Consider the following 22,465-nt stretch of genomic DNA (forward strand, 5'->3'; position numbering starts at 1 on the left):
GATGTGTTTGAGCTGGAGCTATCGGGGGAGTCTGTTTGTGCCCAGGTGCCTGGCTTGTGGTGTGCAGATTTTTTTGTTTGTGAGTGCAGGCTTCCAGATGATTGACAGTCTGGTGGAATCATCTCTTCTATTCATGCTTTCAGGTCTTTTTTCAATCTCTATGGCTTCTCTGATAATTCTGTGGCTGTGGTTTTCTATAGTGGCTAGGGTTTTGGTGCCATTGAAGTTGATGCCATGACCTGTGGCTTTCATGTGTTGGACTAATGAGGAAGTGTGTTCCAGCTTTTTTACTGCATTTTTGTGTTTATCTAGGCGGGTACTTATTCTTCTATTGGTCTGTCCGATGTATGTGTCAGGGCATGATGCACAGGGGACTTCATATATGCCTTGGTTTTCCAGGTCAATTTTATCTTTCGGGTTTCTTAGGATGGCTGCTATTTTTCTGTCTGTTTTGAAGGCAGTCTTGATATGATGCCTGTGTAGTATCTTACTAATTTTGTCTGTAGTACCTCTTATGTAGGGCAGGACAGCTGTTCCATAGTACATAGCACATAGTTCATCTTCCAGGTCTCCATTCTGTCTCAGTGTGTTTTTGTGGATCAAGCCGGTGATTTTGCTTTTGTGGAAGCTGTTGGTTGTCAGTACTTTAGTCAGGGTGCATAGTTCAGTCTTTATGTGTGTCTTGTCTGCCAGGCGTTTGGTTCTGGCGATTAGTGTTTTGGCCATGGAGTTTATCTGTGCTGGGTGGTGGTGGGATTGGGCCTTGAGGTAGTGGTTGGTGTGTGTTTTCTTCTGGTATATGGTGTGTCCTAGTGTGCCATCTGTTTTTTTTGTAGATTAGTACATATAGGAATGGTAGTTGTTTGTTTGTTTCCGTTTCCATGGTGAATTTGATTTTGGGGTGTGTGCTGTTTAGGTGTGTTAGGAAATTGTTTGGGTTTTCTTTTCCATGGGGCAAAACAATACATATACATATATCTACATATACATATATATGGTGTAAGTATGTATGTATATAGCATATGTATGTGTCATGTGGGTATGTATGTGTTTGGATAGATATACACTTATGTATGTGTATACATGTATGTGTATATGTGTGTGGGTATATTCATACACATATATACACTATATATGGTGTAGGTACTGTATAATATGTATGTGTATAGCATGTGCATGTGTGTGTTATGTATGTGTTTATGTAAATATACACTTTCTCTTGAGAGCAGGCAAGAAGATTTCATTTTTAATGAGGTCCAGTATGCTCACAGAAAAAAATGACAAAGTTATCACCATATATTTTGACAGGTTAAAATGCAAAGGATCTGCCAAGTCTAGTAATAAAAATCTAGGAGCAGAATGAAAAAGATGGGATTCGTATTAAATATAAAGAAGGCCAAACTAAATGGCACACACATAGAGGAGCTTATACTTGCACATCGATTAATATGCTTGCATTTATTTCTTACAGCAAATTCCCTCCCTGCTAGGTAGTCATGGAGACCCGGGCCTGGCCATCTTCTCCTTAAGTCCAGCCCCTAGCACCATTCCTTTCTTTTTCATTGGGCAGGCCGACTGTCCATCTCTCCTGCGGAACAGCAGGTTGGCTACGGCGATTCCGTTATTCGTCCCGCCCCTTCGGGCCTGACCCTCAGTACCACATTTTTGCGCGCGAGGCATTTTTTTTTTTTGGTTTGGCCTTTTGTTGCTCATCCAAGGCAGACGGATGCTCATTGGAAGGCTTCCCCTTTCATCCCAGCCCCGCACGCTTCGCTTCATTCTTATTGGCTGGATTATCTGTCGCCGCAAAAGGCGAATGCTTCCGATTGGACTTTTTTTTTTTTTTGAAGGCCCCGTACTCTGAGGGAGGAAAGGCAAAGGCGAGAAAAAGACTTTCGGCGCAGGCGCAGTGCCCGCTTTGGCTGCTGTCGCCGCGGCGTATGGAGCCGCAGCAGAATGGAAGTGGCAAGTGGCAAGCTGACGAGGAGCCGCCGCCGCCCCCCGCCGCCGCCCGCCATGGAGACGGGAAGCGAAGCCGGAGGATCCTCGGAGGAACGGCGGCGGCGGATATCGGCCTCAGGCGGCCGTCGGCGCGGAGGCGGGCCGAGCAGGGCGGAGGCCACGGCGAGCCGCGAGAAAGAGCGCGTTGGCCCCGCCCCCCGGCCGCGCCTCGATTCCCACCGCAAGAGCCGCCCCCGTGAGTGGCCGCTAGAGGGCGCGGGCGGGAGCGCTCGAGTGGGCGGGGCCCAAAGGGAAGGGGCGGAGCCGTCTTGCTTTTTTTTTTTTTTTTCTTTAAAGCTGCAGCTCAGTAATGGGGTTCAATGGAAAAATTCAGGGCGCCTTTAAGGGGATTCCCCCCGGCCTTTTGCAGCCTCAGGAGCAGAGCCTCAGGGTACAGAAGTCTTGGTGGGGTGATAGGGTTATTCGAACTCACAACAACCCTGCCAGGTAGACTCGCTCTCTTCCCATCCCGACTCCGATGAGTTGGATGCCAGAGTAAGAGCTCCTCCTTTTTATTTTGTGCCTTTATTTTCTTTAGCTGATGAGTGTTTGGGCCTTTTTTGCTTTTTTTTTGTTTTTGTTCTTTTCAAAGTGCAATATTGATCCCAGAAGGGAGTAGATATAGGGTATCCATGGATATGTGTGTATACAAGATTTGCCCAGATATATTTTCTTGGCCTGGCTAGTATACTTGTTTTTAGACTTTTTTTTTCCGGTTCATGGAGTATTAATTGGGAGTATCTCTCACTCTTTCTCTCCATCTCCATCCATCCATCCATTTCTATGTATTCATCATGTATCCATCTTCCATCCATCCATCATCTATGTCTTTCCCTGTATTTATCAATCCATTCTATCTTATCATCTATCTACTTACCTACCTATCATCTGTCTTTTTGTCATTTATCTACCTACCTACCTACCTACCTACCTACCTATCATTCTCTATCACCTACCTATCTACTTACCTGTCTATCATCTGTCTGTCTACTTATCTACCTATCTACCTGTTATAGCTATCCATCCATCCATCATCTACCTACCTACCTATCATGTTTGTCTGTCTGTGTCTACCTATCTATCTGCCTGTCATTATCTATCTATCTATCTATCTATCTATCTATCTATCTATCTATTATCTACCCACCTACCTACCTATCATCTGGCTGTCTATCTACTTGTCATATCTATCTACCTAGCTATCTGTCATCTATTATCTACTTACCTATCATCTGTCTATCATCTATCTTATCTATCATCTATCTTATCTATCTATCTTCTATCTTCTATTTATCATCTATCTATCATCTATCTATCTATATGTTATATATCATCATCTATCTTACCTATCTATCATCTATCTATCATCTATCTATCTTATCTATCATCTATCATCTATTTATCATCTATCTTATCTATCTATCATCTATCTATCTTATCTATCTATCATCTATCTATCTTATCTATCTATCATCTATCTATCTATCTATCTATCTATCTATCTATCTATCTATCTATCTATCTATCTATTATCTATCATCTATCTCTTATCTCTATCAAATTTATAAGCATTTCTATCTGATCACAATTCAGGCCCTTGGCAACTGACTCATATTATGATGGTGACAGTGTTTTGGGGTCACGTGATCCCCTTTTGCAACCTCCTGACGAGCATAGTCCATGGAGAAGCCAGGTCCACTAACACCCGTATCGCTAACCACTGCAGCAATTCACTCCACCCCAGTGGCCAGAAAGGTCACAAAATGGAGCGAGACTCCCTTAGCCGCTGCCTCGCTTCGCAACAGAAATTTGGTCGAGGACCTCCCCGTGCCATGTTTTAAATCCAGGGGTCAACTCATAAAAATATTTCTATGGTCTTTTTAGAGTTGCCAACGGAAAGAGGAAAGGGGGGGGGGAGAGGTTTGAAAGAGCAGTGCGGCAACTTGCAAACCGAAAGCACATTCCATAAATGTTTTCAAAGATAGTAACTAGGTGATGGAAGTTTCTGTCTTGCAAAATTCTAACTGGAGAGCCTGATTGATGACTCTGAGCAATGGATGTGTCCCATTGGAGAATAAATTATGATACATCCGGGGGGGTGCAGGGGGGAAACCAGGGTTAAGGCTGAGGTGACAGTGAATGATGTGCCTCAGAGTCGGCTGCACCCAGGCAACGCCGGACCTTTTAACTCTCCATAAATCCTTTTTAAGTTTTGGAAGTTTGGCTCGAGACTCATGATTTAAATGGGGGTCACTGCCGGAATCCTGACACCATGTATTTTATTTCCCTCCCTTTCCTTCTTTAGCTTTCCCTTGGTTCGGCTTGGACATTGGCGGGACTTTGGTGAAGCTGGTTTATTTCGAGCCCAAAGACATCACCACGGAGGAGGAGGAGGAGGAAGTGGAGAGCCTGAAAAGCATCCGCAAATACCTGACCTCCAACACGGCCTACGGCTCCACCGGCCTTCGCGACGTCCACTTGGAGCTCAGAGACCTCACGCTGTGTGGACGCAAAGGCAACCTGCACTTTATTCGCTTCCCCACGCACGACATGCCCGCTTTTATCCAGATGGGCAGCGAGAAACATTTCTCGAGCCTCCACACCACCTTGTGTGCCACTGGAGGCGGAGCGTATAAATTTGAGCAGGACTTTCGCACAGTAGGCAATTTTTTTTGGCTTCTTAACCCCCCCCCCAAAAAAGCGGCAAACGGGCCCCGGTTCGGCCCCTTTGGGAAAGAAACAAAGATACTGAAAAACGTGTGTGTGTGTGTGTTTAACGTCGGTGGTCCTCGACTTAACAACCTACAAGGGAGCCCCGGGATTTCTGCGGATGGGAAATTTTAATACGGATGAAAAATAATAATTGGTTAAGGGAGTTTTGTCCCTGTTTTATGACCTTTCCTTGCTAAGGGAATCACTGCTGTTGATAAGCTAGGTGTCAGGATTCCGGCAGTTGCCCCCAATTAAATCATGAGTCTCGAGCCAAACTTCCAAAACTTCAAAAGGATTTATTGGGAGTAAACATGTCTGGCACTGCCTGGGTGTAGCCGACTCTGAGGCACATCATTCATTGTCACCCTTGACCCTGGTTTTCCCCCCCGTACCTCCTGGGTGTGTCATAGTTCATATCCTCCAATGGGACACCTCCATAGCCCAGAGTCATCAATCAGGCTCTCCAGTTAGATATTTGTGCAGCGGAAACTTCAGTCCCCTGGTTACAATCTTTGAAAACATTTGTGGAATGCGCTTTCGGTTTTGCAAGCTGCCGCGGTGCTCCCTTTCTGTTGGCAACTCTAAAAAGTTCATAGAAATATTTTATGATTGGACATTCGGCTTTGCAAGGTTGGCGTCTTTGAGGACCCCCCCAAAGCTCCCCCTCTCTTCCCCCACCCCACCCCAAAAAAAAAAAGAAGGTCCGGAAGAACTTTGGAGGTCTCCAATAACTAAGCCAAGGCCTTGGTTGACACTAGGAACCTGGTTGTTAAAGTGAATCTGGGCTTTTCCCCCCCTTGTCCACCCTGGGACAAAGCAAAGGTCGTAAGTGCGAGTCAGTTGCCAAGCATCTGAATTTTGATCCTGTGACCAGGAGGGGAGGCTGCAGCGGTCGTAAGCGTGAAAAGCGCTCCTAAGTCCTGTTTTATTTTTCAGTGGCATCGTAACTTGGAGCGGTCACTAAATGAACTGTTGTAAGCTGAGGACCACCTGCACCAGTAGTCCTTGACCTAACAACCACAACAGAACCCCAAGATTTCTCTTGAGAAGCCAGGCATTTGTGACAGAGAGTTTTGCCCTCTTTTATGACCTTTCCTTGCCGCCATTCTTCAGTGAATCTTTCGTCACTGATAAAGGGTTGTTCAGTGAATTTGCTTGTCAAAAGGGGACCGAGCCAAGGCCGTCAGTACAAGTCACTCGCCGAGCGCCTGAATTTTCATCCCGTGACCGCGGGGAATAGTGCAAGGGTCGTAAGCGTGAAAAACGGTCCTTAGTTCCTGTCTTTTTAGTGCCACTGGAACTTCAGACGGTCGCTGGACGAACCGTTGTACATCAGATAATAGATAATCAGAGTTGGAAGGGACCTTGGAGGTCATCTAGTCCAACCCCCTGCCCAAGCGGGAGACCCTACACCATATCTGACAAATGGCAGTCCAGGCTCTTCTTGAAAGCCTTCAGGGATGAAGCTCCCACAACTTCTGTTCCACGGGTTGATTGTTCTAGTTGTCAGAAAGTTTCTCCTTATTTCCAGGTTGAATCTCTCCTGGTTCAGTTTCCATCCATTATTCCTTGTCTGGCCTTCGGGTGCCTTGGAAAATAGCTTGACCCCCTTTCTTCTCTCTGTGGCAGCCCCTCAAATATTGGAAGGCTGCTCTCCTGTCTCCCCTGGTCCTTCTCTTCCCTGGACTAGCCAAGCCCAGTTCCTGCAACCGTTCTTCATTATGTTTTGGTCTCCAGTCCCCTAAATCATCCTGGTTGCTCTTCTCTGCACTTTTTCTAGAGTCTCAACATCTTTTTTATAGTGTGGTGACCAAAACTGGATGCAGGACTCCAGGTGTGGCCTTACTAAGGCTTTACAGGGTAGTATTAGGAGCCTCTGTGGCGCAGTGGTTAGAGTGCAGTACTGCAAGCTACTTCTGCTGCAGCCAGCTGCCTGCAGTTTGGCAGTTCGAATCCCAGCAGGCTCAAGGTTGACTCGGCCTTCCCTCTTTCCGAGGTGGGTCAAATGAGGACCTAGATTGTTGGAGGCAAAGAGGCTGACTCTGTAAACTGCTGAGCGAGAGCTGCAAAGTACTATAAAGTCTAAGTGCTATTGCTATTAGTACCTCCCTTGATGTGGATTGTATCCCTTTGTGGATGCAACTTAGGATTGCGTTGGCTGTTTTGGCAGCTGCTGCACACGGCTGGCTCCTATTTAGCTGGTTGTCCACTAAGACTCCAAGATCCCTCTCCCAGTTCCTGCTATTGAGCCTGGTTTCACCCAGTCTATATGTCTCCTTTGGGTTTTTCTTGCCTAAGTGTAGGACTTGACTTTTCTCCACATTGAATTTCATTTTGTGAGATACGGCCCCGTGTTCTAGTCTGTCAAGATCCATCTGGATCTTGAGCCTATCTTCTTGGATGTTAGCTATTCCTGCCAGCTTAGTATCATCTGCAAATTTGGCAAGTTCTCCTTCTATTTCCTCACCTAAGTTGTAAATGAAGATATTGAAGAGTCCTGGGCCTAAGACGGAACGCCGAGGACTAGAGGAGCTATATTTCGCTGATAGCTTTTGTTGTGATCCCCTTAAACCCACGTAACCTTGTGATCCGGTTGAATCACCCTCCTTTCAGCAGATATATTGGGTTAGTTGTAAAACCTCAAGCTTACCCTCTTCAAGAAAATTGGAGACAATACTCTCGACTATCTTATTGCCCTGCTGGGCTGATGGCTTCACTCTACTTTGCACCTCTTTCTGGGGAGTAGGAGGGATGGAATAGCTGTTTCTGCCGTTATTTTTGGACTGGAGGTTTGGGATATCTGGCCATTATCTTGCAAATCTGTGCCCTTTCCTTAAGCCCAGTTAAACCCCCACCCCTAACACAGGGAGTCCTCAAATTTTAACCATTCCTTTAGTGAACATTCGCAGTTTGCAACGGCCCGTGGGGAAAAACGGCTTATGAGACAAAGTTTGTCACACTTAACGGCCGTTGAAGATCAAAAATCAGATCCTTGGCAACTGGTTCACACTTAACGACCGGCGCTGTGTCCCGAGGTCACGTAAATCCCATGTTGCAGCCTTCTGACCAGCCAGGTCAATGGGGAAGCCGGATTCACTTACTGACCTTATCGCTAACTTAATACACTGCTGGATTGAGTTAAGAACTGCGGCGAGAAAGGGGATAAAAAAGGTGGCAAAACTCATTTTAACAACTCTCCCAGTTAGCGAGGCTCAATTAGTTGAGGACTAACTGTAACCAGAGATTTTTGATTAATTCTGGTTGTCTCAGAGGAAGTTTAGTCCAGAGGTCTCCAAACTTGGCCACTTGAAGACTTGTGGACTTCAACTCCCAGAATCCCTCAGCCAGCAAAGCTGGCTGAGGGATTCTGGGAGTTGAAGTCCACAAGTCTTCAAGTGGCCAAGTTTGGAGACCTCTGGTTTAGTCCATAAAGAAGAAGCAAAATAAATGTATATTTCAAGCCATAGATTAACCTTCCAGTGTGGGCCCAATGTTACAGGTCCATTGTTTTTATTTCTAGTAAATGCTTTCTGACCTAACCCACAAGGTTGTTGTTGTGGGGAAAATAAGAGGAGGAAGGAGGGTTGGAGATGTTCTCCACCTCGAGTCACTTGAGTGGGATAGAAATCAAAATTTTTTTCCCCCAACAAAACCTCTCCATCTAATCTGCGCTGAGTTTGAATCAAGGAGCACTGAATCCTTTGAAGGTCGAGTGTTGGATCAGGAACCTTTATTTTCCCCAAACTTCCTCTTTGCCATTATTTTCCCCCTTCTTTTTTTTTTTAAAATAATGCCTCTTCAGGATTTGCCTGTGGAGATTCTCACCCATCCAGGTCATAGTTGTCCCAAAGGTGCTTTTTCAAGAGGCAACTGGGCTTTCTGGTTTTTCTTGGAAGACGTTTTGCTTCTCATCCGAGAAGCTTCTTCCGCTCTGACTGAATGGTGGAGGAAGGAAAGGATTTATATTCCTTGCAGACCGATGGTCATTTGCATCCTTTGAAGAGAGCCGTTGAGGCCACTTGTAGGTTTCTCTGTGTCCTCAGTTGTCCCAGAGGTCCTTTTTCCAGGAGGCAACTGGACTTTCTGGCTTTTCCTTGAAGACGTTTCACTTCTCATCCGAGAAGCTTCTTCCGCTCTGACTGAATGGTGGAGGAAGGGAAGGATTTATCCTCTTTGCAGGCCGCTGGTCATTTGCATCCTTTGAAGAGAGTCCTTGAGGCCGCTTGGAGGCTTCTCTGTGTCCTCGGGGTCACCGGAGTCGTGCAAAGGGGTGGGGAGCTTTCTTGGAACTGTTGAAAGGAAGTGTGTGTTGTGGAGATGTGCTTTCTGCGTGTTGTTTTCTGTCCTGTGTCCCTTCACTGTTGGACACAGCCGTAGGCTCTAGGGGACGAGTCTGTGTTGTATCTGGATCTCAAATGGAAGCGCCAACGGTTCCTGGAGTCTGCCATTTTTTTCTGGAAATCCGTTCTGTCTGGGACCTGTTGAGGGTTGAATCAGAATCAGGATCGAGCTGGCAGGGACCGTAGAGCAGTGATCCCCAACCTTTTTTACGCTGCGGCCCGGTACCGGCACCAGCTGGGCGCCGCGGACCCGGTACCGGCATCAGCTGGGCGCCGCCATCTTTTTGATGAAACGTGCTTCGGTGAGCTTTCTACCCGGAAAAGCTCACCGGAAGCACTTTTTTCAAACAAGATGGCGGCGCCAGCAAGCCAGCGGCCCGGTAGGACTTGTTCCGCGGACCGGTACCAGTCCGCGGACCGGTGGTTGGGGACCCCTGCCGTAGAGGTCTTCTAGTCCAGTCTCTAGAGCCTATACCATTGCAGACCAGTGGCTGTCCAGTCTCTTCTTAAAACCTCCAGTGATGGAATACCTACAATTGTCCTCACGGTGAGGAAGTTTCTCCTTTCGTTGTTTTTTCCCCTCCGTTATTTCTTGTCCTGCCTCGAATTGCTTTGGAGAATAAGTTGACCCCGCTCTTCTTTCTGGCAGCCCCTCAAATACTGGAAGACCGCTATCCTGTCCCTCCTGGTCTTTTTTCCCCCCTCTAGACTGGAGACCCAAACCCTTGCAACCATTCTTCATGTTTTTGAATACGTGCCGCTAGAGTGCACACACTGCACAGGGGTTCGAACGCAGCTCCTCTGTTTGATTTGGCTCTTCGGCTGACTTGGAAGGCACAGATTTAATGTGGTTGTGTGTATTCCCTTGCAGACTTTTTTCTCCCCCCCAGAACAAAAGCCTAGAATGGCAACGATACCCCCCCCCGAGGAAATGCTCTGTCAGATGGCAATAAGCAAAAAACATTTGTCCGCAGACCAGATCAGAATCAGCGGCCTCTCTAGTTCATCATGACCAAATGAAAAGAGATGAATGATAACAGTTTCCATCAGCTGAGATAATAGTGGGATCCTATTATCTAAGCTGGTAGAACTAGAGCATTTGTAGGATTGGAATCCGTCCGGTAGATCGAGGAGTGACATGATAGCAGTCTTCCGATCTCTCAGGGGCTGCCCCAAAGAAGAGGGAGTCCAGCTATTCTCCAAAGCCCCTGGAGGCAGCAGGACAAGAAGCAACGGGTGGAAACTCATCCGGGAGAGAAGCAACCTGGAACTCAGGAGGAATTTCCTGACAGTGAGAACAATCCTGACAGGGGAACAGCCTGCTCCCAGAAGTTGTGGGTGCTCCAACACTGGAAGTTTTTAAAGAAGAGATTGAACATCCCCCTGTCTGAAATGGTATGGGGCAGTGGTGGCTAACCTTTTGGGGCTCCTGTGGCAAAAATTGTGTGTGTGCTTGCATACCCGCGCTTGCGTCCCACCCAGAAGGCAATGAGCACGCGCCCCCCACACCCCCTACGCATGCGTGCGCAATCCCCCACCTCCACCTCCCCCTTACCTGCACTGCGCCTCACAGCTGATTTTCAGCCGGTTTGAGACCCTTTTCGGCCTCCCAAAGGCTCCAGGAAGGCTTCTGCAGGCTGAAAACTAGGCCCGTTTCGTCCCTTCCGGTATTTCCAGAAAAACAGGAAGTGATGAAATGGGCCTAGTTTTCAGCCTGAAACCAGAAGCCTTCCTCAAGCCTCTGGGAGGCCGAAAATCATCTGTGAGGCGCGCATGCCCAGTGAGGTAAGTTTGCCTGCAGCTCGTGTGCCGGCACAAATGGCTCTGCGTGGCACCTGTGGCACACGTGCGATAGGTTCGCCATCACAGGTATAGGATCTCCTGCTTGAGCCAGGGGGTTGGACTAGAAGACCTCCAAGGTCCCTTCTAACTCTGATATTCTGTTCTATCTGCTTATTAGAGAAAGATCCCCCCTCCCCCCGCTTTCTCCCTGGCTCTCTTCAAAGCTTCTCTCTCCAAACAGGTGGGGGACCTTCAGCTGTGTAAGATGGATGAGCTCGACTGCCTCATCAAGGGAGTTCTCTACATCGATTCGGTGGGGTTCAACGGACACTCGGAGTGCTACTATTTTGAGAACCCCACGGATCCCGAGAAATGCCAGAAGGTCCCGTTCAACTTGGAGAATCCCTACCCGCTCCTTCTGGTGAACATCGGCTCCGGGGTCAGCATCCTGGCCGTCTATTCCGAAGACAATTACAAGCGGGTGACAGGTACCAGGTGAGGCTCAGTCCGACGGGCTTTTTAGCTTGGATCGTCTAGGGGTGTCCCTGAAGGTTTTGATGCCGGGCGCAGAACCTTCCGTAGCTTAATGGAAGTGCACTGATTGGGTGCAGACGGGGATGGCTTGATAAATTGGTAGCCAGTTTGGCCTAGTGGTTAAGGCACCAGGCTTAAAGGCAGATGGCGGCCAGTTCTAGTGCCACCTTCAGGCATGAAAGCTGGCTGGGTAACTTTGGGCCAATCTCCAGGAGAGAATGAGTTCTAGTCCCGCCTTAGGCACGAATGATGGCTGGTACACCAGGAGACTTGTGAGTTCTAGTCCTGCCTTAGGCATGAAGGCCAGCTGGGTGACTTTGGGCCAATCACCAGGAGATCTTGAGTTCTAATCCCGCCTTAGGCATGAAAGCCAGCTGGGTGCCTTTGAGCCAATCACCAGGAGACGGTGAGTTCTAGTCCCGCCTTAGGCATGAAAGACAGCTGGGTGACTTTGGGCCAATCACCAGGAGATAGTGAGTTCTAGTCCCGCCTTAGGCATGAAAGCCAGCTGGGTGACTTTGGGCCAATCACCAGGAGACGGTGAGTTCTAGTCCCGCCTTAGGCATGAAAGCCAGCTGGGTGACTTTGGGCCAATCACCAGGAGACGGTGAGTTCTAGTCCAGCCTTAGGCATGAAAGACAGCTGGGTGCCTTTGGGCCAATCACCAGGAGACGGTGAGTTCTAGTCCCGCCTTAGGCATGAAAGACAGCTGGGTGACTTTGGGCCAATCACCAGGAGAAGGTGAGTTCTAGTCCCGCCTTAGGCATGAAAGACAGCTGGGTGACTTTGGGCCAATCACCAGGAGAAGGTGAGTTCTAGTCCGCCTTAGGCATGAAAGACAGCTGGGTGACTTTGGGCCAATCACCAGGAGACGGTGAGTTCTAGTCCCGCCTTAGACATGAAAGCCAGCTGGGTGACTTTGGGCCAATCACCAGGAGATAGTGAGTTCTAGTTCTGCCTTAGGCATGAAAGTCAACTGGGTGACTGGGCCAATCAGTAGTATGAGTTCTTGTTCCTCCTCAGGTGTGAAAGCCAGCTGGGTAACTTTAGGCCCATCACCAGGGGACTGTGAGTTCTAGTCCCACCTTACCCATGAAGGTCAGCTGGGTGACTTTGAGTCACTCTCTCTCTCTCAGCCCGACAGACCTCACAGGATTGTGTTGCGGGGGAAAATAGGAGGAGGAGGAGGAGGAAGCATTTGCGTGCGCTTGCTGCGTTGGCTTAATTGTTAAAAAATGTAATGAAGGTGGCATGTCAATCAAGAGTACCCATAGAAATAAGCCATCTCTTCCGTAATGGGAACTTGGCTTCCCAGAAAACGGGCATTAAAAAAAAATGGAAATGGTTAAAGAGTCTAGAATTATTTCCTGGCCTTGTTTCGAGATGAAATTGCAGGAACAGTTTGTTCCCATGGACATAACCCCATGCAGAGCTGACTCGGCAGATGCACGCCAGCTAGCAGGATATCCAAAATGAGCGAACGAGGACGAAGTGGGCTGAAGAGCGAGACGAGCAGCAGATAAATACGAGACATACATTTCCCCTCCTTCTGCTCTTCCCTGGACCCCCAGCCCTGCTTGACCCCGTGTCTTCTTTGCCAGCCTTGGAGGGGGCACGTTTTTCGGCCTCTGCTGCCTCCTGACCGGCTGCTCCACCTTCGAAGAGGCTCTCGAAATGGCATCCCACGGAGACAGCACCAAAGTGGACAAACTCGTGCGGGATATTTACGGAGGGGACTACGAGCGCTTTGGGCTGCCCGGTTGGACCATCGCATCCAGGTAAGAAACCCCCCGAGGTGCTTTCAGGGGAGCGTTGCACAAAACCGGACACACACCCTTGTCGGTGGTTAGGTCTAGGGTCCCCACAAGTCAGCGTTGGGTTGGCGGCTTAGTAAAACCCACACTGGGTGGCCGAGAGTCCCTGGGCCGCAGACCGGTACCAGTCTGGAGCTGGTTAGGAACCAGGCCGCACAGCTGGAAGTGTAGCGGTGGGTGAACAATTGAAGCTTCATCTACGCATGAATGGGACCTAGGTTGCACGCGAACACACACACACACACACACATACACACACACACACACACACAGCCCTGTGGAAAAATGGTCTTTGAAACTGATCCCTGGTGCCAAAAAATGGGGATTGCTGGCATAGAGACCCAAAGTTGGTTTTTTTCCCAAGGGGCACCTGGACTTTCTGGGTTTTTTCTCTTTGAAGACGTTTCATTTCTCCTCCGAGAAGCTTCTTCAGCTCTGACAGGATGGTGGGGGAAATGGAAGGATTTCTACTCCTTGCAGACACAGCTGGTCATTTGCATCCTTTTTGAGGGTCGTTGAGGCCGCTTCGAGGTTTATCTGTGTCCTCAGGGTCACCTGAGTAGTAGACATTTTTAGCTATGCCTTTTGGGATGAACCCCCTTCGGAATGTGGGGGAGGGAGGATGTGTGGATTTCCAGAAAAATGGCAAAGGAACCATTTGCGCTTCAGTGTGAGATGCAGACGCAACAGAGACTCCTCTCCCAACAGCTATTGTTCACCAGGGAAGGGACGCGAGGCAGAGGAAAAACATCCTGCAGAAAGCACAGCTCCACAACACCGTCCTTTCAGCAGGTCCAAGAAGGTGACCCCGAGGACACAGGCAAACCTCCAAGTGGCCTCAAAGACCCTCTAAAAGGATGCAAACGACCAGCTGTCTGCAGATGCAACACAGACTCGTCCCCAATATGGCCTACGTGTCAGGTGGTGCTCCATCCAAAATTCAAGAAAGAAATACTTAGACTCCTTAGATTAGAGAAAAGATATCTTTTACTGGAAATGAAGTGGTAGCAAGGATAGAATTCTGAATCTGAGGAATCAGGCGCGCAAATCACATGTACAAAGTGATGGAAATGTTCCCACCCCCAATAGTTCAAATGATTCTTCCAATTAAAAGTTGTGAATATCATCATGTGGGCATCTTCAGGTGGTGATGAGGCCTCTGTCCGTTGACCTTGGCATACTTTGATAAAGGTTTGCAGCTGCGCAGAGAAAAGAAAGCTAAGCGAGAAATAGAAACCTAAGCAGGAATTTATACTCCCCCCTCCTCATTTTATACAACACTAGATTGTAACACCTCCAGCTCGCTTCCCAGACGTTATCCCCCCTCCTCCCCCCCTTACTTACGACAGCCGAAAGATGCAAAGCTGAAGTAGAGGATCTTGAAGGCTGACACTACGGCTGTGTCCAACAGCTCCACAACATGGTGCTTTCAATAGTTCCAAGAAAGCTCCCCACCCATTTGCACTACTCGGGTGACCCTGAGGACACAGATAAACCTCCAAGTGGCCTCAACGACTCTCTTAAAAGGATACAAATGTCTGCAAGGAGTATAAATCCTTCCATTCCCCACCATCCAGTGAGAGCTGAGGAAGCTTCATGGATGAGAAGTAAAATGTCTTCAAAAGAAAAACCAAAAAGTCCAGTTGCCTCCTGGAAAAAGGACCTTTGGGATAACCGAGGACACAGACAAACCTCCAAGCGGCCTCAACGACTCTCTAAAAAGGATGCAAATGACCAGCTGTCTGCAAGGAATATAAATCCTTTCCTTCCTCCACCATTCAGTCAGAGCTGAAGAAGCTTCTTGGATGAGAAGCGAAAGGTCTTCAGAGAAAAGCCGGAAAGTCCAGTTGCCTCTTGAAAAAGCACCTCTGGGACAACTGAGGACCTGGATGGCTGAAAATCTCCACAGACATTTAACCGGATCTGTTGTTACTTCAAACGGTCACAAAATGAAAGGTTGTGAGTCCAAGGCCTAGCTGTATACAAAAATCTGTCTCGACTCTTGCTGACATTTCCTTTTTGCAGGCTTCAGCTCTGACCTTTTTCTGTTTCTCAAATTCAGGTTAGGAAGAGTCTTATATTTTTTTAAATATTTTTCCCCCCTGAATTTTTGAGTTTGTTGGTGGTGGTGCCATTTTACCCAGAAATCTTTGCAGCGAAGGTTTTAGATCAGGGGTCTCCAACCGTGGCCACTTTAAGACTTGTGGACTTCAACTCCCAGAATTCTCCAGTCCACGAGTCTTAAAGTGTCCAAGTTTGGAGTCCTCTGCTATATAATATTAACAAATCTAATTTATTACAATATATATTTTAATATATAATAAAGTATATTTGTACGGGGAAAAATAATGCATGCAGGGAAGAGCTAACTCTGCAATCCTCCCCAAGGAAAGCTGGCTGGAGAATTCTGAGAGTTGAAGTCCACAAGTGTCATGCCCCTGATGGAGACTCTCCGAGGGAGAGGAGGAACAGCGGACAGGGAGTGGAAGTGGGGCTCCGGAGGTTGTGGAGGAGGCTGGGGAAGGTCAGAGCCAGTTGGGCAGTCAGAGGAGGACCCAGGCCCATCCCCTCTCCATCCTTGGGCACGCAGGGAGGAGAGGATAAGGGAGAGACGTGAATGGCATGGTCTACGGGGGAGGAAAGGGTCCTGATCCCCTTCATGGGCTGCAGCTGTGAGAACTGGTTAAATGGACAGACATGTGTATGGGCCAGTGCTGGAAACAAAATGTGGACATATCTCTAGTCTTGTCCATTCCTCTCTGAGTTTGGCATCCTTCCCAGTGTGTGTTCCGATATCTGTGGACGTCTTCAAGTCCTTATCTTGCTGAGTTCCCTTAATTGCTTCAGTGTGGTTTGTGTTGTTTTTGCTCTTTATAATTTATAGGCATTTTTAGTTTAAACGGCATTTCTTCCTTTTCGTAACTGTTTGTGGGGGAGTTTTTTGTCTCAGTCAAGGATATTTGGAGCTTTGAAGCCAAAGTGAAGGGACAAAAGGGGCTTCACCTGTTTTCGTGACTGTGTTTATGTTGTATCCCACCCTGGGTCATCACAACAAGTCTTAAAAGTTGCCAAGGTTGGAGATCCCTGTTTTAGATTGATTTTGAGCGGAGGGAGGTGTAGTAGCACTGTTCTCGCACTGCTCTAGCCATCGTTGTGGCTGGATTCGCTTCTTCTGATGAACGAGTCTTTAAAAAACTTCGCCTGGAGTTCTCCTCTGCCTCTGACGGTCTGGCTCTCTGTGTGTGTTGGACATGGTGGGGCTCAATCCCTTAAAAACTGCCCTGTGTCCCCTTCTTCTTCCCTATCAGCTTTGGAAACATGATGAGCAAAGAGAAGCGAGATGCCGCCAGTAAGGAGGACCTGGCCCGGGCAGCCTTGATCACCATCACCAACAACATTGGCTCCATCGCACGGATGTGCGCGCTGAATGAGGTACAGAATAGTGGGAGCTCAGGGGTTGAACTGTGGGGTCCTTTGGTGCTCTCTGAGCTGGGTGGTTTTCTTGCAGACGTTTCATGACCCAACTAGGTAACATCATCGGGGCTAGAAGGGAGTGGGGTTTGTGGAGGAGGAGGAGGAGGAGGAAAATAATGACTGTGGGGTCCTTGGTGCTCTCTAAGCTGGGTGGTTTCTTGCAGGCGTTTCATGACCCAATTAGGTAACATCATCTGTGATAGAAGGAGGGGTTTGTAGAGAGAAAGGGCTAGGAGGAGGAAGGAGGAAGGAGTGAAGAAAGGAGTAGGGAAGGAGAAGGAGGTGGAAAGCAGGAGGAGGAGAAGGAGGTACTATGGGGTCCTTGGTGCTCTCTCAGCTGGGTGGTTTTCTTGCAGGCGTTTCTGACCCAACTGGGTAGATCATCAGGGCTAGAAGGTAAACAGGCTTTGTGGAGGAGGAGGAGGCCGACTGCGGGGTCTTTGGTGGTCTCTAAACTTGGTTGCATTCTTGCAGGCATTTCATGACTTAGGTAACATCATCAGGGCTAGAAGGAAGTGGTGTGGATTTTTAGTTACAGTTTGTATGTTTTGGGACTGAATTTCCTCCACTTAAAGGCTGTTCCTGGGAGAGTTTTCTCCAGCCAGAAGGTAAACAGGACATTGGGGGCAAAGTTGGAGGTATTAAAGGGACCCCTATTGATTATCTGACTGTGTTGCCTTTGTGCCACACCCCTTTGGGTCATCACAGGGACAGTTCTGGGGTGTGGGTGAAGGGAGTTGGGGAATCTGAGTGTGTGTGTGAGAGAGAGAGAGAGGGAGAGCGGGACAACACAACTCGCTGAACAGCTGGAAGTCCCCTGCGCCTGTTTTCCACGGCGGGGATGAAGCTGGGTGCTTCCAGCTTCTTTACAGTGCTGTCTTGTTGTGACCATGTCAAGCAGCATTGTACAGGGCTATGAAAGACCCCAAGCCCCTCTTCGGCAGCGTCCCGGGGTCAGCGAGCCTGTGGGCTAACTTGGATATCAAAGCCTATCTGAGCAGGAGGCTGGACTTGAAGACCTCTGGGGGAGCCCTTCCAACTCTTCTGTTGTTCTGAAAAGAAATAGCAACTTTCCTGATCGATTGTGTGCCATCAAACCCGCCTCGACTGTGAATAACCACCTGGGCGGATTTCCCTCCCCCCCAGGTTGGATCTGACCTCCTGCAGGTACTTCAGGTCCCCCACCTGCCCACCCATCACTGTTAGGGATACACCCTAGCAGAATTTGCACGGCAGTCAGGCAGGCAGGCAAATATGTGAGATAAACGTTTTTGTAGCTTACACTCAGTAAAACAGATACACTGTTAAATAGTTTATTCCAGTAAGATTTATAGCATAGTCAAACAGTCCATATATCATTCACTAGTTCAGTCCGTTCGGGGATTATTCAGTTGCAAAGTCCAGTGTCGAAAAAGAGGTCAGTAAACTTACAAATATCAGTCCAGTAATATATCTTCTCGCAGTAGAGATATAAAGAAGTCAAACCTCCTTTCTTCCTTCGACGTTCAAAAACTCAGCAGCAGGAAACACGCAGTTAGCAAACCATCAATCCAGCATAGTCAGCAATCCAGCAGGTTCTCTTGCTCCCTCTTATGGCGGTTTTACAACCGCACCCAAAATTACATGCTTTGCAGTTTAAAGTGACGCACACTTAAACTTACTATCATAGTTTATATATATTATTTTACCCAAACTACGTTAGGTAACCTTGTTATTCCTAGCAGTCACCATCATAATCAAACCCATCCGTCCTGTTGTTGCTCCTTGTCCCCCTTCTCTTTGACCTAAATCAGAGGTCCCCCAAAACTTGGCCACCTTGTTGGATTTTCAACTCCCAGAATTCTCCAGCCACCTATGAATTCTGGGAGTTGAAGATCCCAAGTCTTAAAGTGGCCAAGTTTTGGGGACCCCTGACCTAAAATGAAGAGCTCATCCCTGCTGTCTTAATTTATTTTTCATTAGCATCGGCTTCTAATGGATTTTTTTTCTCTCCTTCCCCCCCACCCCTCCCAGAACATCAACAAAGTGGTTTTTGTGGGGAACTTTTTGCGAATCAACACGATCTCCATGAAGTTTCTGGCCTACGCTTTGGACTACTGGTCCAAGGGACAACTGAAGGCCCTTTTCCTGGAACACGAGGTAAAAAGTCGCGCTGTGGGTCAGGCTTCGTTTTCTTCTCTTTTTCCCTTAAAAAAACAACAAAACCCACCCTGTTTCTTTCCTGTCTTAGTGTTCATGACGCGGGTTGGATAACGTAGTAATCTTAAAAATCACACCCTGGTTCTTGTAATAAGAGAGCCAGTTTGGACTAAGGGCGGTTTAGGCATCAGGCTAGAAACTGGGAGATGGTGAGTTCTAGTTGCGATTTAAGTGTGAAAGTTTGGCTGAGTTGACTTTGAGCCAATCCCCAGGAGATGGTGAGTTCTAGTCCCTTCTTCCTCCTCTTCTTCCTCTTCTTCTTCTTCCTCTTCTTCTTCCTCTTCTTCTTCTTCCTCTTCCTCTCCTCCTTCTCCTCCTCCTTCTCCTCCTCCTTCTTCTTCCTCCTCCTCCTCCTCCTCCTCCTCCTCCTCCTCCTCCTCCTCCTCCTCCTCCTCCTCCTCCTCCTCCTCCTCCTCCTCCTCCTCCTCCTCCTCCTCCTCCTCCTCTTCTTCTTCTTCTTCTTCTTCTTCTTCTTCTTCTTCTTCTTCTTCTTCTTCTTCTTCTTCTTCTTCTTCTTCTTCTTCTTCTTCTTCCTTCTTCTCCTCCTCCTCCTCCTCCTCTTCCTCTTCTCCTCCTCCTCCTCCTCCTTTTTTTAAATAAATTTTTATTGGTTTTTAAGACGAACATAGACAAACAAAACATAAAAACATCAAGCCATCTTCCATATATACACATACAGTGTGCCGGTTGGTTTACAAATAAAAATAGTAGGAAAAAAGAAACCAAATTGTGGCAATAATAATAATAAAATTTCTTCAGGTTCTTGTATACCTTAATCCAATCGATTGGCTAGATAGCAGTAAAAACTCAAAAATGGTAAAAAAAGGCCTAAACACACAAAAAAAGAAAAAAATTGTTAAATCCTGAAAAAGGCAGAAAAGTAAAAGGTAAAAAACTAATAAGGAGGAAAAAAAAGTTCTTCGGGTTCTTCAACACCTTAATCCAATTAAGAGGTCTCAGGTATAAAAGGATGCATAAAAATAAAGAAAGCCACAAAAAAAACAACCCAATATGTAAATAGAGAAAAAAAATACAGGGGAGGGAGAGAGAGAGAGAGAGAGAGAGAGAGAGAGAAGAAAAGACTACTCCCTTAAAAAGAAGGAAAGAAATCATTAATACTAAAGTTTTTCCTTTAAAATAAAATGCAAACATAAAAATTTAAACTAGTAAGGAGGGGGTTTGTTAAGGTAGGAAATAGCGCAGCTTTAAAAACATAAAAAGAGCACACTGCACCTTGTTTGATTGTCGAAGGCTTTTGTTAAAATTTATAACTCTCTTCTCCAGGGTCTTATCACCTTTTTTTTTCTATAAGCTTCAACTCCAGACTCCAGATGTTGATGGAAACCCAGAAGAGCACCTGCAATAATACTCTCCCATGCTCTTCCCTCTATCTTATCAAATAGCAATGTCCTTGAGAAGAAGTCTCAGTTCTTTCTCAGCTTTGTCTGGTCAAGAAAAAGAAATGGAATATTTCCAAGCCTCTAGTTGGCAGTGTTACAAAGTTTCTTTTGCTTTCACTTTCCCCCTCCTTTTCCAAACAAAATATAATAAAAAGGGAAAAAGATATTTAAAAAGATGACTAAAAGGGAGTCTCTAGCCTAGAATATTATAAAATCAAAAAGGAGAGAAAGGATAGGTGGAAAAAAAAAACCAGTCCAGTTTCAAAATATAAAATCATGTGTAGAAAATCCAGCAATGAGAAAAAATATATATATTACTTTGACATTCCTGTTTAAAATCGCCGCTTAATCACTTCTGTCAAAACTTTTACAGATTCTTTCTTTTCCTTAAGGTGTCCTTTCAAATCTTAAAATAAAGAAAAAGTTCTCACCAAACCGGCACTCTCTCTCTTTCCGTTCTCTTCCGTTTCAGAGCTGTCCCAACTTCAGCAGCTTTAATGGCTGCCTCTTTGCCGCTGGCAAAAAGAGCTTCTCCTGGATCTACCAGGGACTTTGCGGTATCCCTGGGATCGACAGGATGCGCTCTTTACAATCACCGTCTCTTCGGGACGGTTTAGATCCGATTGGACCGTCCAGGAGCAAAGATATCGGCAGCGATCTCAGACCTCCAAGATCGCATGCCGTATCGTCGCGACGCCAGCTCCGGCCTCTTTTCTTCTTCTTCTTCTTCTTCTTCTTCTTCTTCTTCTTCTTCTTCTTCTTCTTCTTCTTCTTCTTCTTCTTCTTCCTCTTCCTCTTCCTCTTCCTCTTCCTCTTCCTCTTCCTCTTCCTCTTCCTCTTAATCTCCTCCTCCTCCTCCTCTCTCTCTCTGTCTCTCTCTCTCCCCCTCCCTCTCTCTCTCTCTCGTGAGCATAGCTGGCTGGAGAATTCTGGGAGTTGAAGTCCGCAAATCTTAAAGTTGCGAAGTTTGGGGACCCCTGGTTTAGATGCATTTAATCATTCAGGGTTTTTTTGTTTCGTTTCGAAAACAGGGATATTTCGGAGCCGTGGGGGCTCTCCTGGAGCTGTTGGAGTCGTCCTGAATCCATGAAAAGGGTCAGGATCTTTTTTTTATTTACCCAAGAGGGAACCTCTGTGTTCATTCGATTCCGTTTGTGTAGAAACCACGGCCTCTTCCCAGCTGAAAACAAAGGGATCGTGAACGACGTCCGCCGTCTTTGCCGAGAGGGACAAAATGGAGGTCTTTTTGTTCTCGGAGGTAACTGTGAATGTAGGTTTGTTGCTCAGAATGCTTCTCTGGATACACAAACTGTGTGGGTTGCACAACCGTTAAGGTGCGTGTTTGCTCCCGCTTGCGTCGAGCCCCGTTTCTTTGGGGGGGGGACTTCGAGGTGGCTGCAAGCGAAGGTCCCCTCACCTGAGTTTGTGCTTGGGGTGCTTCCTGTTTTGTGCGGACTCTCGAAGGGCCGGCTGCCTTTTCACAGGGGCATCAAGGCGCGCCGAATATGAAAACCCGCCTACCCTATTAAAATCTGTTTTCTTAAAAGAGCGGTCCTCGTCCCTCGATTGCGACTACGGAGGTTGGTCCGTAAATATAAGAAGCCAGGGCGAAGGATTGCGACGCGAGAGAGGAGAGGCCGGGCAGGGGTGGGATTCAGAAATCACAGCAACCGGTTTGTGGTCCGGTTTCTGGGTGGGCAGGGCCATGATGGACGTGGCCTTCTGGGGCGGGGGGGGCATTTTTTCACCCTCCCCAGAGTCCGGAGGCTTCCCTCGGGCCTCTGGGAGGGCGAAAACGGCCTCCCCCTGTTCTGACCCAAACCTGGTTCCAAGGAAACAAACACGAAACAAAGGTAACAGCAAATCCTTTTAATGCTTCTTTACGAATTCCTATTCCTTCCCGGTTAAAAGGCTGTTTCAAACTAATTGTCTGTGATAAGAAGGAGCCTTGCCAAGGTGGTGCAAGGCTGCCAAGAACACGAGATAAAGTTACCAAGAAATAGTTCAAAGAGTCTCCAAACACAAACTAAGATACACCGAATGTCCACAAGGCTTGAGTGCAAAAACGTCTTTGCTTCCTGCAAAGAACTCCGGTTTCTCAGCTGGCTTTTATCTCCTCAGGGAGAAGCCATTGCCTTGCAGCCTTACTCCTCAGTCACCCATGCTGCTGCCGCTGCTCCTTCCTTTGAGCAGCCCTGCATGCACGCGC

The 22,465-nt window shown here is 47.4% G+C and overlaps 1 protein-coding gene across 2 annotated transcripts; it reads left to right on the forward strand.

Moving 5' to 3' along the window:
• Nucleotides 1–1,706: 1,706 nt before the first annotated feature.
• On the forward strand, nt 1,707–21,802 carry PANK2 (pantothenate kinase 2). 2 transcript variants are annotated; one of them, XM_087962684.1, is made up of 8 exons: nt 1,707–2,006; nt 2,119–2,197; nt 4,307–4,659; nt 11,077–11,330; nt 12,971–13,147; nt 16,492–16,615; nt 18,671–18,796; nt 21,288–21,802. In XM_087962684.1, exons 1-8 carry the CDS (start codon nt 1,941–1,943, stop codon nt 21,336–21,338), a joined length of 1,230 nt encoding a protein of 409 aa, XP_087818810.1. In that variant the 5' UTR covers nt 1,707–1,940; the 3' UTR covers nt 21,339–21,802. The 2 variants fall into 2 exon arrangements, with proteins under 2 accessions (XP_087818810.1, XP_087818809.1); XM_087962683.1 differs by having other exon boundaries at nt 1,970–2,197.
• The last annotated feature ends 663 nt before the right edge of the window (nt 21,803–22,465 follow it).

Source organism: Notechis scutatus, chromosome 4, assembly GCF_049901735.1.
Source record: "Notechis scutatus isolate UNSWTSFEM ecotype Mainland chromosome 4, rNotScu1.2, whole genome shotgun sequence".
Taxonomy (NCBI): Eukaryota; Metazoa; Chordata; class Lepidosauria; order Squamata; family Elapidae; genus Notechis; species Notechis scutatus.